General features: G+C 49.5%; 7 protein-coding genes across 7 annotated transcripts; 4 read left to right on the forward strand and 3 right to left on the reverse strand.

Moving 5' to 3' along the window:
- Positions 1-24: 24 nt before the first annotated feature.
- PENARI_c007G08856 (uncharacterized protein) lies at positions 25-1,632 on the forward strand (the record flags this gene model as incomplete). Its single annotated transcript, XM_022631085.1, has 1 exon — positions 25-1,632. The coding sequence occupies one exon, from the start codon at positions 25-27 to the stop codon at positions 1,630-1,632; it is 1,608 nt and encodes a 535-aa protein (XP_022489262.1).
- Positions 1,633-1,841: 209 nt separating this feature from the next.
- PENARI_c007G04383 (putative oxidoreductase, FAD-binding) lies at positions 1,842-3,827 on the reverse strand (the record flags this gene model as incomplete). Its single annotated transcript, XM_022630887.1, has 2 exons — positions 1,842-3,279; positions 3,340-3,827. The coding sequence occupies 2 exons, from the start codon at positions 3,825-3,827 to the stop codon at positions 1,842-1,844; spliced, it is 1,926 nt and encodes a 641-aa protein (XP_022489287.1).
- A 603-nt stretch (positions 3,828-4,430) lies between these two features.
- Positions 4,431-5,291, forward strand: PENARI_c007G01575 (glutathione S-transferase; the record flags this gene model as incomplete). The annotated part of the gene is made up of 5 exons (XM_022630747.1): positions 4,431-4,501; positions 4,582-4,735; positions 4,793-4,903; positions 4,957-5,148; positions 5,199-5,291. The coding sequence occupies 5 exons, from the start codon at positions 4,431-4,433 to the stop codon at positions 5,289-5,291; spliced, it is 621 nt and encodes a 206-aa protein (XP_022489341.1).
- Positions 5,292-5,813: 522 nt separating this feature from the next.
- On the reverse strand, positions 5,814-7,319 carry PENARI_c007G02355 (glycoside hydrolase family 5 protein; the record flags this gene model as incomplete). The annotated part of the gene is made up of 1 exon (XM_022630786.1): positions 5,814-7,319. The coding sequence occupies one exon, from the start codon at positions 7,317-7,319 to the stop codon at positions 5,814-5,816; it is 1,506 nt and encodes a 501-aa protein (XP_022489446.1).
- Positions 7,320-7,787: 468 nt separating this feature from the next.
- Positions 7,788-9,611, reverse strand: PENARI_c007G08288 (Zn(II)2Cys6 transcription factor; the record flags this gene model as incomplete). Its single annotated transcript, XM_022631060.1, has 1 exon — positions 7,788-9,611. One exon carries the CDS (start codon positions 9,609-9,611, stop codon positions 7,788-7,790), a length of 1,824 nt encoding a protein of 607 aa, XP_022488994.1.
- A 462-nt stretch (positions 9,612-10,073) lies between these two features.
- On the forward strand, positions 10,074-11,734 carry PENARI_c007G07120 (uncharacterized protein; the record flags this gene model as incomplete). The annotated part of the gene is made up of 3 exons (XM_022631015.1): positions 10,074-10,264; positions 10,321-10,383; positions 10,432-11,734. 3 exons carry the CDS (start codon positions 10,074-10,076, stop codon positions 11,732-11,734), a joined length of 1,557 nt encoding a protein of 518 aa, XP_022489074.1.
- Positions 11,735-12,889: 1,155 nt separating this feature from the next.
- Positions 12,890-14,688, forward strand: PENARI_c007G11251 (sugar porter family MFS transporter; the record flags this gene model as incomplete). The annotated part of the gene is made up of 4 exons (XM_022631209.1): positions 12,890-12,983; positions 13,033-13,857; positions 13,917-14,136; positions 14,193-14,688. 4 exons carry the CDS (start codon positions 12,890-12,892, stop codon positions 14,686-14,688), a joined length of 1,635 nt encoding a protein of 544 aa, XP_022489199.1.
- Between the last annotated feature and the right edge of the window lie 232 nt (positions 14,689-14,920).

The following is a 14,920-nucleotide window of genomic DNA, read 5'->3' on the forward strand; positions in this document are numbered from 1 at the left end:
CACCAATTCTTATCTCCTATTATGATGTATTCCTCCAATACACCTCCAGTCATCGTTGTGGGCGCTAGCCTCGTCGGCCTGTCTGCAGCCCTATGCCTGGCCTCACACCAAGTACCAACCATCGTCCTCGAAAAGCATGCGGGAATCTCCGCCCACCCACGCGCAGTTGGATTCACTGCTCGAACAATGGAAATTTACCGCTCTCTAGGGATCGAAAATAAAGACCCTGCGCCAGACAACTTCGAGCTCAAACGCCTCCGTGTCGAAAGCTTGACGGGCAAGTGGTTTGAACAGACCTCATGGTCAGATACGGAGAAGAAGCGCGATGTCAAAGAAGCACCAGCACCAAAGCACCAGCGGAATCTCTCCCCTCCAAAGAAAGAATATTCAGCGTCTAGAGGAACAGCTCTCCCCCAAGACAAGCTCGAACCAATCCTCGAATCACTAGCTCTGGAACTCGGCACAGATATCCGGCGAGAACAGACCGTTCTCAAAGTCGAACAAGACCAACAAGGGGTCCTGGTCACAGTCCAAGACTCACATGGCAAAACCAACCAAATCCAAGGCTCCTACCTCATCGCAGCAGACGGAAACCGCAGCACAATCCGCGAGCACCTCAAAATCCCCCGCCAAGGCCGCGGCTTCATGCAAAACCTCCATAGCGTCCTCTTCCGCGCTCCACTAGAACAATACTCCAAAGGAATTGTCCAATTCGACATCGACCAACCAACCCTGAAAGCCTTCCTAGTCTCCTACAGCGATGGACGCTGGGCATTAATGTTCCGCGACGATATCGAGCGCGATGATACAGCCCTAATTTCTGCAATTCACCAAGCCGTCGGCGACTCCTCCATCCCGGTTGATATCATCACGACTGGTAGATGGGAACTTACAGCTCTAGTCGCTGATACCTTCCAATCTGGTCGTGTCTTCCTTGCTGGGGATGCAGCGCACACACTTCCTCCTAATCGTGGCGGATACGGTGCAAACACTGGTATTCATGATGTGCATAACCTTGCTTGGAAACTTGCTGCTGTGCTAGGGGGACGGTCTTCCTCGGGACTTTTGGATACTTATGATCCTGAACGGAGGCCTGTTGCTTTGTTGCGTCATGATCAGATCTTTGTTCGTGCTGATTACAAGGTTCATCTTGATGCTAAGGCTACTGTTGGGGAGAAGATTGATGATGATGCTATGGAGTTTGGGCAGATTTATTTATCTAATGGGTTTGTTGGTTTGGACGGGGATCTTCCTCGTGCGAGGAAGCCGGATGAGTGGGCTGGTCAGCCTGGGACGCATTTGCCGCATTTTTGGGTTGAGAGAGATGGGAAGAGGGTTTCTATTTTGGATGTTATTGGGCAGAAGTCTTGGACGCTGATTTCGGCTTCTGAGGAATGGGAGACTGTCTTGTTGGGTGTTAACGAGAAGTCTCGGAATACGATTCGGTCTGTTCGTGTGGATGATCAGTTGAAGGGGTTTCAGCAAGCTTTCTCCGTATGTGAGACTGGTGCTGCTCTTATTAGACCTGATGGATATATTGCATGGAGGTCGAAGGGGATGCCGTCTAATGCGGTTGATGTTTTGAGGGAGGTTTTAGATCAAGTTGCCTTTGAGGCCGGATTTACAGATTAGAATATGTGGAGGTATAGGATATGTCGTGTTATTTCATGTTGTATAAAACGGGTTGATTTGTGTACATACTACTGCCAGATGGCGTTATACCAAGAACTTTAACAGCCCTTCCGTAGGTCGGAAATTGGTATCAGAGATTAACTTTAGTTTTAAAGTAAGAAACCAGTTTATTAGCTTTGTTGAACCTGCAACCAAAATTTAAAGCCCCCCTAATAAAACCCTTCCCTATGAATTTGGGTCAGTGGAAACCCAGCAGCTCGTAGTCCATCAGTAGCAGAATCTCCGAAGGCATTGGGCCCACAAATAAAGACCTCTTTATCCCGAGGGAATCGTTTCCAGATCTGTGAAACGACACGACCTTCGTGCATGGTAATCTCCCGAGACGGCGTATTGAGATATCCGACGTCAACTTTGAAAGTATGGGAGAATATGTCAATCCTGATCTTGACTGTCGCTGGCATCTTCTCAAGAGCTGACTTCATCAACCCGACCATAATCTCAGGCTCTCTAGTGGATAGAACAAGCGCGATATCGCCATCAATCCTGGAACCACGCTCAGCCAGTGCGCTCAGCATAGCTAGGAATGGTGTTATACCAATTCCACCAGCTATGAGGAGCAGATTGAGCTTGCCCTGGCCCATGCAGAAATCCCCTGTGACGCCAACTATGTCCGCAGAAATAGGCGTATCGAACAAGATAGCTTGACCCTGCTTGGTTGAATTGTGTTTTCTCAGTTGGTCAAACAATGCACCTGTTACCGCGCCTCCCTTCAACTCACGCATGGTTAACTCAAAGCAGGTGGCGTTTCTCTGCTCGTGGGCACTTGAAACTGTCCAGGTACGAACTCGATCGTCGTTGATCGACCCAGGGGCTGAATTCGCCATGTGCTGATACTGAGGCGGGCCTATCCAATCCATAAAGTCAAGTACGATCGCTTGTCCGGGCCGAATATTCAGGTCATCGGCGCCAACCTCTGAAGCAACTTTGAATTTGAAAACAGCAAGATCGTGAGAGATCTGTATTGCCTCTTGAAGCTTTGCTTTATGCTGCTGAGCACCACCCACTTGTGATCCCGCCTCGTCCACCAGGTATTTGACCTTGGGACTGTACGGACTGCGCTCCACGACGGTACCACTCTGCTGCCGAACAGGGAGAGCGTCCCTCACAAACACAAAACCCGTAATATTGACCGAGGTGAGACTGGCATGTCTAGTCAAGATTTTCAGAGCAGGGGGACCGACAATGTTCTCGGCTGTGCCCGTCAAGTAAAGAATATCACCCGTGGTGAAAGACACTATCGTCAGCCCCGCCAGTCCGCTGGCTTCAATATTGCCCAGGCTGGAGACAAATCGGTTTCCTGAATAGTCGGGGATGATCACAGTGCGGCCATTGGATGGGCTGACACGGATAAAACCTGGCAAGCCACTTCGGGCATTCATGCCTGCATGTGATGGATACATCTTTGACGTCGAGGCTTTTGAGTTGAAGATAGTTCCGATGAAAATTGTGTCTGCATCGAGAATGAATTGGATCACTTCTTCTGGTAGACGTTCCTGTGCCGACAGATTTTGACGCTGACACACAACCTCAGGTTTTGTGTGCGGATATGGAATGAGCTTGCGGATATTGATGTATTTTGGACAGTTTCTAGATTGATATTAGCAGGTACCCCACACAGTAGTGATGGATTTAGCATTTTCTGCTCACCCTATAGCCTCGATGATTTCAAAGTCAATCTGGTACTCCAAATTTGTCCGACGCTTCACATTACGTATACCTCCTGCGAACTTGTTACGCCTTCGCGTTGAAAATTCAATCCCCAAACCGGCCGTCAAGAATCTCCCGGGGGCTTCCTTTTGTTCCTCTTCGAGCCAGGCTTTGATTGTATCCAAAAGTGGATCACCATCCCACATTCGAACGTTCATAGAAAGAGCTCGTGCATTTGGACTTTTCACGAAACCAATATCGCCCGATGATCCAGCGACAATAGATGCCCAGGGCCGGCCATATTCATCAAGAGTGGCGATAGGGATGAAAGGGAGCTTAGAAGTGTGAAAGAGGCGGTGCTGCTCAGGCAAGTAGTTAGTGATAAGCGACCAGCTATCGGCGATGGCACTGGCAAATCCCAGCTTGCGCTGAATCGATAGCTCGCCTGGGTGCCACCCGTTGACAGCGTTCATTGCTGTTGTAGCCATGGCGGGTGTGGTGTGAAGAACTATCGACGGAGTGTCGTTGAGGCGTGTAATGGTCAGTCTATGGTCAGTTATATCATTACATCTTTTGGATTTTGTGAAACAAAATGCCGAAATATTTCTGAAGTCATCTCGTATTCATGAGGTATAATCCACGTTGGTGCAGACGCCGAAAGATGACAAATGCCGTCTCGGCGTCTGAAAAGCTCCCCGACAGTAGAGAAGTGGCCAGGGTAACCCCTAACATTGGATGATTATGATGATTATAGCAGACTAGCTTCTGAGTCACATAGGATAAATATAGGATAGAACTACCTATCTAATAAATCTCTGCCAAAATGCCGCTTTTTATGAACCGTGTAGATACGACCTCGGGAATGATGACATAGATGTCATCATGCGGGATGCAGGCTACGTGTTAATTCGTAAGCAATTGGGCATTCATTCCCCGCAGGTTCGTATAAGAAATGATGCGTGTAAGCTTTAAACTGAACATCCTCGTATTGTAATTTGTTTGGTATTTGTGCTCGGCTGACTCCAAATATCTCGAACACTCAAATTCTCGAGCTTGTAAAAAGACCATCTCACCCTTCGGGACTAATTACCATGGCTACAAAGAATATGGCGGTCTACCACTACCTTGATATCGGCAGACTAGGCCGGGGAGAAGTTGTCAAGTGAGTACCATACCCCTCCTGAAGAATCCTTACAAGCTTCACCACCCTGAATTTGCACTGCTTAAGCTGATTTCGTAAAGACTGTTCTTGAAGGATTCTGGTATCAAGTTCAAAGAGGTCCGTTATGCATACGACGAGACCTGGCCTAAGATTAGCAAGATTCTCCAGGAGCAAGGTGTCACAAGAACAGGAAAAGTACCCGTACTTGAGTACCAGGGCTTGATCCTCACGCAGGTCTGCTACATCTCTTCTTTCTTACTGCATTTGATTGGATTCTAATTTGGATTCTAGCATATCCCGATCTTACGTTACCTTGCTAGAGACCTTGGCTCTTACGACGGAGAAACCAACCAAGAGAAATACGCGGTCGATGTTGTCTCTGACATCTACATTGACTGGAGAGTAAGTAAATCTCAGTCAAAGCTCTCCGATTTCATATATTGACCAGCCTAAAGTCCAAATGGGTAGCCAACCTGTCGAACAAAACGGACCAGTACAAGGATGAGGTTGTACCGACGTACTACAGTCTCCTGGGACAGTATTACAGTGATAACGACGGCCCGTACCTCCTAGGTGATAAGGTCACCTACGCCGATTTTGCGGTTTATCAATCCATTGATAATGATGAAAGAACTGGAACTCTTCCGGTAACCTCTCCCCACCAATGCTTACATAGAGTCCGACTGATCGATTTTAGTCCTCTCTCCCGCAGCCACTTCTCAAGTTGCGAGAGGCTATTGAGAAGCGACCCAATATTGCAGAATATATTAGGGAGACTCGCAAGGACTAGGACTTCGAATGGGTACAATTATCACCTAAAAGTAGCTACCTTACTTTGCAACGCATTTGATTTCTTCATTGTTTACACCTTTCTTCCAGTAGTTCATATATTTCTGCAGAGAAAGCTTCCCCCAGCCCCAAAGCGAGGCTCGATTTAGAGCTAGCCATAGAGCCAATACACCCAAGTCTTTTGAAAAGCTCGGCATAATCCCCTGCGTTCCATTATTTCGTGGCTAAAGATTGTGTAGTAGTGGAGCTTAGCGTATGGCGTGGTTTATGAAGGGTAAAATAGGATACATAACCGAGCCTGTGTGAGGTTTTGCTATGGTGTACAATTCGTGTAGTCTTCTAGATAGATATCTTGGTGACAACCGTCTCATGGAGAGGCATGCTAGTATGTGCTCTCCATAATCACGGCTCGATAGCACATTAGGAAATCCGAGCTCACGTTAGTATTATTGGGTTGTTCAACCTAAGATAATGGAAACTAGATCGGCTGTTTCTCGTTGTCTATAAAAAAGATGTATATGCCTCACCGGCTGATGGCATCTTCCCTGAGGATAGCGCTCAGCTCATCCCGCTGCTTGCAGTTTTCCATCGCAAAGCTCGATGCTAACACCTCCAGTTCTTCTTCCGTCTTGCCCCGAAAGAGTTCAGCCATTTCCCACCCAACATACTCACTCATCAAGCACTCTCTCACCACACGCTCCACGTGTCGGTCAAATGACCAGACCTTGGGGTACTTGACCGAGTGATACACCTCTGGAACCATTGTCTTAAGGCCAGAAATAAATGGCCCGTACACACCCTCCACACCACTCTTGTCAACCACACCCCAGAAGTCCAGTCCTAGCTCCTGTTTCCGAGTAACAAATGGCTGGATGAGCTTCATATAAGGTGTCTCTGGGTCCACGTACACCATGCCCTGGTACCCAATATCCTTGTAAAGCCAGATTGACCAGCTGACCCCAGTTTCCGCATAGATGGAAAGCTGCTCCTTCAACAGGGCAAATCTCTTGGCATTTGTCTCTGCTGCTGCTGCCGATCCGACTCTTCTCTCGTCGTCGTAAACAGGACCGAATTCACCGTTCCAGATGGGAACGTTGTTCTCGCGCATAAACTTGACTTTGCGCTCAAAGCTACTCCTTAGATACTCTCTTTGAGATTTCGTGCCTTCGTATTGCTGCCCAGTAGGGAACCCCATCTTGTTGTAATCATGACAGGCATACACTGTGTTAGGTAGTAGAGGACTCTCTGTGAACGCTCGGAAATCCATGGCGTAAGTGTTGCCGTCTATGAAGAGCATATGGTCCGGGTCAATAGCTCTGATAGCCTTTTCAATCCTGGCGCAAAACCGCACAAGCCGAGCGCCGTAAAAGCCATTGTCAGTCATGGTCGGGTCTGCAGGCTCGTTGAGGGGGTTGTAGCCTGCGATAACTGGGTTGCGCCCATAGCGTCTGGCGAGCGCCTCCCAGAGCTGAACGACGCGATCCTGGTGGTCTTTGAAGTCCCAGAACTGGGCTCGTGCAGCTCCAGAGTCACAGTGCCAGTCCTGGTTCTGTCCTCCGGGAACAGCGTGAAGGTCAAGGACCACGTAGATGTTGTGTCGGGCACATATATCGACACAACGGTCCAACAGGGCAAAACCTCCTGGTTTGAGGACATTAGGGCTCATGTCATCAATGAAGTGCCGGTAATTGAAAGGAAGACGGATGCAATTGAGACCAAGGGAGGCAAAGTACGCTGCATCTGCATCGGTGAAGAAGTGGTGAATCAGTCTGTCGAAAAAATATTCGGCCTTCTTTTGTCCCAACACTGAGGCTAGCTGTGCCCGATGCTCGTGTTCATGTCCTGCGAACCCAGTAATGAAGTTTTCCATGTTGAGGAAGCCACCAATGCCGGCACCTTTAAGGATAACCGTTTCACCAGCAGGGTTGACGATACGTGTGCCATCCACATGAAGCATCGTGCAAGGTGGTAAGCCCCCATCGGTGATTCTTGGTGTGCCATTGACAACTTTGTTGGCTGAAGGAACCATTTTGTCTGGGAAGATTGAGTAGCTAAATGAATATCCGCCAAAGACCGCTGCTTCTCCATATTTATACATATGAACAATACAATTTGAACCACATTATTTGGGTAATCCATGTTGGGCCTATTACATTGAGACCTAAGAGGCTCCACTGAAGGATAATCGCCAAGGCTGGAGTTTTAAGGCGATACTCCCCGACGATCCGCTGGATGGCGCTGGGGCGACTCTCCCCGAAGGCCAATGTCTAAGTCATAGATTATACCCTAAGCTAAATCATTGTGGCGTGACCGTCCGGTACCTCTTCCGGGTCTGAATGAGTTCAAGTAAATAGGCACTGAGACTAAGTGTGACCTTTCCGGTTGCGACCTACCGAACCCAGATCTGGCAACTCTAAAGTGGCGCACGGGCAGTTGATTTATATGCGATATCTTCTGTGGCACTTGGAACGCTACAGTAGTGAAATCTAGTGATTAGCTAAATTTCGGCTAAATTGAAGCCTTGATAAGACCCGGACAATCGGCCGTATTCTCTTTGCAACAGCTGCACCCACTGTCCTGCCTCGGTCATCTCATTTTGCCAGATCGTAAGGAGCCCCATTGTTTTGGATATTGCCTCCTGCCAGCCAGATGGCAACTTGCACCCTGCCAGGCCCCCCGCCACCAGGACAAATGCACTTCGCGTACAGGTTCGAATTAATGGCACGGTTCCGTGATGACGATGTAGGAAGCCCGGCTCATTCACGTATATTCGCTGTATATGAAGTTGCAGCCCTTTTTGTCCCTTTTCTTCAATCTCCGGGTCCGGCGTCCCCTGCGAAGACGTGGTTCCAATATATGCCATCACCCACGGCCAGTAAATAAGCTCATACATATCGATAAGATGGCCCCGAAGAACAAATCGACATACTTCATCCTCCTGGGGTGGTTCAGTAGCGGATAATTCAGCCGGGAGACTCTCAGACCAGGCTTGTATTTGCGTCTCGTATTCGGCAACCATGGGCCCAAGGGCCGTTATAAAAGCCGCTGGTGACGCATGAGTTTGATGAAGGGCCGTGATTTCCTCTGCTATACTACTACTCAATCGCCGCAGGTATATTTCAGCAAGATAAAATAGCCAAGACGCGCGTTGCCGCTGCGCACCTTGGTTCTTTGGAGAGCCGAGCGGTTGTGGGGGGTTCGGAAAAAAGTGTGGGTATAAAGCGCTTCCAGTATGCGCAATGTTGAAGTCCGGAAGAGAAAGCTCCATGCTCAGCTCTCGCTCTGACTTCCAAGCGGACCAGTAGACAGCTTGCTCGTAGGTGTCTGGAGAGCCTGGACTACTGGAAATATCCAATTCAGATGCTAGATCTTGGGCATGGGCGAGAAAGGGCAAGCGCTGGCACGCTGCCAGAGCCTGCGAAAAGAATCTCCAGGCGTAGAATTGCTGGAAGACGCATACCATGTATACCCCGGAGAGGAAGAGGCATTGTGCTCCGATTATATCCGACCGGACGAGAAGTGACCCGATCCGCTTTTGTGCGGCCTGGAAGAAAACCTGTGAGTTCTGGTAGGCTTCGCTTCCGGGCTTAGTGTCCTGGCTGGAACCAAAAGGTGTAGCGATGGACCCTAGAGCACAGATGACCATGGCCAGACATGATGAAGGAGACCAATCCAAGCCATCGAGGAAAGCATCGTTGACCAGTCGCCGCGTAGCAATTTCATCCAGGATGGGGTTCTTGCAGTGCACGTAAAGGAAGAAGTTGTCCAGGATCGCGTTGATGCCTTGGGGCTCCATCTCCAAGAGTGCGGCCAAGGAGCATCCACTGTGAGAGGGAGCGGCAATGGTGTCGGGGACGGCGTTTCGGAGGACCTGAGACGATGGCCCAGATGGTTCACGCATAAAGATGGGCCATCGCAGGACAGACTCGGTTCGATCCGGCAGGACATTTCCATAAAGAACCAACTTTCCCGTATTGGCCCCTGTAGCATTACTACGCGGCTGACACAAGGTTGAAATATGTTCGGCTTTGTCGTTCAAGTCGATTGCTGCAGTCGAAGAAACAAGTAGTTGTTCTATATCATCCAATCGCTGCAATATCTTCAGACTCGCGGGGTCAAAGCTCGACAGGTCCACTGGTGACTGTATACATGTGGTCCCAACCTTGACGCAGTATGAGCAGCTTGGCTTTGCGTTGTCGCATTTGGTCTTGCGGGCTCGGCACACCTGACAGGCTGTGTTTGCCCGCTTCCTGGGGTAAAAGGCAGTTCCTCGGGGAGCTGGTCTTTTTCCCGGGTGATATTCGGCGATTTGGTACTCCATTTGGGGTAGGCGTGGAACGCTGGAGGAAGGGAAAGGCTCAGACGGGGAATGTCGCCCACTTAACTTAGTGGACACGCATTTAGCCGGAAAGCGACTCACATCCTTTTCAATACTTGCCCAGTCATCTCTTCTGGTGTGGATGCTGAGAGTTTAGCCGGATGACCCAGCCAATCTCCTAGCGTTTTTCGGGGATTGTCGCTCTCTCCGCATCCCCGCAATCCCCAGACCCAGCAGGCTGGTCCAGATGTGCATGTATTGGTGATCGCAACCGGGACTACTTTATATCAGCTCTAAAATCATACCACCCTGACCTGGCGCCACCAAAGGCAATGCGCCTAGGTGGCAATACCAGAGGGATCTAAGTAGGTAACATTTATATAAATGCGCCTGCTCTCTATCTGAGCATACATTCTCAAGAGTAGCAACTCTACGAGATTTCTTTGCGCTAACGCAGCTATTCGTATGGATTCAACAGATAAGGTCGAAGCTGGAGCAGGCGGCCACGCGGTCACAGTGGAGGATGTCACGACAAAGCAGAGCCAGTTGAGTATTGAGCAAAAGGCTGAGCACGATCTTACTCTTCGACATATCTTCCGTCACCATCCTGCCCTGGTATGGTGGTGTTTCTACTGGGCTATGGCCGCTGTTGGTTGGTAAGTCGTGGCCTACCCAGGTGTCATAGCGACTGTGCAATGTGCTGATGTCTCAGGGGCTTTGATGCGCAGATCAATGGAGCCATGATTTCCGTCGCGGCCTTTCGTCGCGACTTTGGGTACGGCATACACCATTCTTGTGTCTCTGTCTAGACTGACACTTATAGATATGTCGTAAATGGCGAGTCCGTACTTCCTGCAAGCTGGCAGACTGCCTTCAACACCGTCAGCAGTGTTGGTCAATTCTTCGGTGGCTTCCTCTGCTCATGGATCTCAGATCGCATCGGACGAAAAGGCTCCCTGCTTCTCGGCCTTCTTTGTGTCACGGGTGGTATATTCGGCGAGATTTTCTCCACTTCCAACTCTGCCTTTGTCGTCTCAAAACTTATCCTAGGCGTGGGCCTCGGGTTCTACCTCACCCTGGCGCCCCTAGCAACATCCGAGATCGCGCCAGTGGTCTTGCGAGGCATTGCATCTGCCGGATGTAACCTCGGGATTGCTATAGGCCAGCTGCTCTCCAATGCAGTCATCAAGGGCTTCGGTGAGCGGACTGATCACTGGGCATATCGCGGTCCATTTGCGGTCCAGCTTTTCTTTTGCCTTTTCCTTGCCGCTGGCCTTGCCTTCGCACCAGAAACACCCTGGTACCTTGCACACAAGAAGAAAAGAGAGGAAGCCAAACGATCTATCCGAAAACTGTACGGCTCAGCCGTAGATGCCGAGTCGAAACTTGCCGTTCTGGAAGCAACCATTGCCGACGAAGCGGCCAGCGCCTCAGAGCGGCCCTCTCTGCTCTCCTGCTTCAGGGGCACTGACCGACTGCGCACCATGATCAGCATGGGCGTCTTTGCGTGTCAGCACTTTGCAGGCATCATTTTCGTTCTCGGCTACTCTACCTACTTCTTCCAGCTCGCCGGGCTGGACACGTCCAATAGTTTCAATCTTGGGGTGGGTGTCACTGCCTGTGGTGTGGCAGGCAACGTGTGTAGCTGGTTTGTCGTGAACTCATTCGGACGTCGAAGCGTCTTCCTAAGCGGAATGTGTATATTGACAGCTCTGCTTCTGCTGATCGGCATTATGGATGTCGTCCCTACGGGTGCCGCGAAATGGACCCAGGCGGCGGCAACCGTGATCTACGCCTTTTTCTACTTTGCTACAATTGGAGCTATGGCTTTCGCCATCCTGGGCGAGGCTAGTAGCACCTCACTGCGCGCGAGTACCATGTCGCTTGCAACGGCTACGCAGGCGGTTATGGGCATTGCGATGAACTTCGCCATCCCTTACATGGTGAATCCAGATGAGGCTGACTTGAAGGGAAAGGTAGGCTTTATTTTCGGCGGCCTGGCGCTAATTGCGACCCTCTGGAGCTTCTTTTTTGTTCCCGAGCTGAAAGGAAGAACGTTCGACGAAATTGACAAGATGTTTGCTCTAAGGGTGCCTGTTAGGAGAATGAGGTCCTACGGATTCTAAAGCTTGGGCTTAGGAATCTTTTTGTATCGTTTGAGCAGATGTTTATTTATGTTCTATGGCGGATCGCCGCTTTCCCGTAACTATCAATACCTATATTATATGATATCTGCGAACTATATCCATGAATATTATCTAGTTGCAACGACTTACAACGTTGTCTCTCAAGTCTTCATAAACAAGAATCAAATAGATCTCTGGGCAAGGCCTATGTCCATTTCATGCTATAGTCTCTCGACAGTTCGTTGTTATCGGACTTCCCTTCAAGGAGTAACTAGAAGACTATCCATAACTTCGATTTCTGTCGGCAAAAACTACCCGCGTGCAACAGGGGTCATAAATACATGGACAGTGCCATGAAGCATTGGATAGTCTCAGTACACCTTGAAGTGAGTGTGCCGTTTCATGTATTCTTTTCGCCCTACTTAGGCTTTTTTTTTTCACATCTTTTTTGCCCATTCTCGAGTGCCTCGGGTCAATGGTATAGATTATATAAAGGTAGGGTGTGGAAGAACTTATGGCCTATGACTATACAGGTTATGGTGTTTTACTTGGAACTAAATAATTGAAAACACTGTCTGACTTTGGTGTTGCAGTGTTACGTGTCACGTCTCATCTCGAGTCCAGCCTGATTCCCGTTTCTTTCTCCAATCGGGATGTCTGCCGTTGGGCTCGATAGCCCTGTACTTCATATTTAGAATGATTGGGAAGTCACACGAAGTACGCCAATGTAGCACTCGGTGGAACTGCGGGTTTTTACAGCGTTAATGTGGCTCATCAGGGGAATATAGCAACGTGGAGGAATTCTGTACGAGTCTGTCGCTCTATACCATATGCCGTATAATAAACGTAACATACTATATAACTTAGTTGTGGGAGCCCGGCAGGGATGGATGTTCCAAAGGCCGTTTGTTTGTGTGACCATCTAAGAAATCGCGTTGCTGACGGCAGCTTCCTCTTGTGGTCGTCCCAAGGTTGCGTCCATCGTGACTTCTCACTTCTTCTTTTCCTTCCTCTTCCCCTTCTTCTTCTCTCTTCTCTCCTCTCTTCACCACCGCCTCCTTTCAATTTCCGCTTCGAGGCTTTAGGTGGGTTGAATCCTCCATTTACACGTGCTCCTCTACTAACTGATCTACAGTTGACTTCAACTACTTCAGCATGTCCAACCACGTTGGTACTGTTGACCTCAGCCTCATTGAGGCTCCAGTCACCTGGCGCGCCTACATGATCTGTGGCTTTGCAAGCTTCGGAGGTAAAACCAACTACCCTTTACAAAATTATAACGGCTCACACCTCGATAGGCATCCTTTATGGCTATGACTCTGGCTACATCAGTGGTGTCCTTGGCATGGACTATGTCAAGGAGCACTTTGGGCACCACGTTCCCAAGAGTGATGATTCCCCTACCGGTTTTGAGATTGCGACTTCGCGCAAGTCTCTCATTACCTCTATCCTGTCTGCTGGTACCTTCTTCGGTGCAATCCTTGGTGGTGCCGTGGCTGAGATGATTGGTCGTCGCCTGGCTATCATGCTATCCTGCTTGATCTTTTCCGTTGGAGTTGCGGTTCAGGTTGCTACCACCTCCGTTGGTGGTCTTGTGGCTGGTCGTCTGGTTGCTGGTCTTGGAGTTGGTGGTGTCTCCTCTGTTGTCATTTTGTATGTCTCCGAGATCAGTCCCCGACGTGTCCGTGGTTTGCTTGTTTCCATGTATCAATGGGCGATTACAATCGGTTTGCTCGTGGCCTCCGGCGTTGATCAAGCCTGCAAGAACCGAACCGACTCGACCTCTTACCGCATCCCCATTGCTCTTCAGTTCATCTGGGCCATCATCCTTGCCGCTGGTCTTTTCTTTTTGCCTGAGTCCCCTCGATACTATGTCCGTCGTGGCCGAACCGAGGACGCTCTGCGCTCTCTTTCTCGGGTCCGTGGCCAGTCTCTAACCCACCCAGCTATCCAGGCCGAGCTCGCGGAAATCCAGGCCAACTATGATTACGAGAAGAGGATTGCCAGCACTTCCTGGGCTGATTGCTTCAAGGGTGGTATGTCGCCTCGCGGCAACCTTCGTCGCGTTATTGCCGGCACTGCCTTGCAGATGTTCCAGCAGTGGACTGGGATCAACTTCATTTGTATGTGATCATTGTATGACTTCTTCACCGACTTATCGCTAACTTCCTTTCTAATCTAGTCTACTATGGAACCACCTTCTTCCAGCAGGTCGGCTTGCAGAACCCGTTCCTGATTTCGACTATTACAAACGTTGTCAACGTTGTCACCACCCCTGCCTCATTCTACATGGTTGAGAAGTACGGACGTCGTACTCTACTGATTTGGGGTGCCGTTGTTATGTGCATTTGCGAGTACATCATCGCAATCGTTGGTGTTGCTTCTCCTGACGGACACGCAGCGTATGTACCAATGTTGAAATCCTGTGCGACAATAATATTTACTAACATCATTCTAGAAACACCTGTCTCATTGTGTTTGTCTGCTTCTACATAGCCGCGTTTGCCACCACCTGGGGCCCTGCAGCTTGGGTCGTCATCGGCGAAATCTATCCCCTTCCCATCCGAGCCAAGGGTGTTGCCCTCGCTACAGCTTCGAACTGGTTGTGGAACTGTGTCATCGCCGTCATCACTCCCTATTTGGTTGACAAGGAATACGGCAACTTGAAGTCAAAAGTCTTCTTTGTCTGGGGTAGCGCACTCTTCCTCTGTCTTTTGTTTGCCTTCTTAGTCATTCCTGAGACCAAGGGTCTTACTCTGGAGCAGGTAGACAAGATGCTAGAGGAGTCTAGCCCTCGCACCAGTGCCAAGTGGCGCCCCCATGATACTTTCGCTCACGAGATGGCCAGCGAGCAGTTCGGTCCCGGCATTGAAGAGCAGAAGTCGACTGCCCTTCACTCTGATCAGACTGTTCACGAGGGACCTCTAGAGCGCCGCCGTCTTAACGAATGCTAAGCCGACTTACCCTACGCAGACTTAATGCAACACGATCATGTCTGAAGCGAATTGTCATATGGAGTCTTTACTGAAGCACATCGAAAATTTGCATGGGATTAAAGGGAAAACAACAAAATTTACAAAAACTGGTTGCGCTAATTGTTGAGAATCCCTATGTAGTCTGAAATATGGATGATCGTGCATTCATCAGACACACTTGCTAGTTTATGTGCTCAGCCCCTTAGCTTAG

Source organism: Penicillium arizonense, assembly GCF_001773325.1.
Source record: "Penicillium arizonense strain CBS 141311 chromosome Unknown PENARI_contig007, whole genome shotgun sequence".
Classification (NCBI taxonomy): Eukaryota; Fungi; Ascomycota; class Eurotiomycetes; order Eurotiales; family Aspergillaceae; genus Penicillium; species Penicillium arizonense.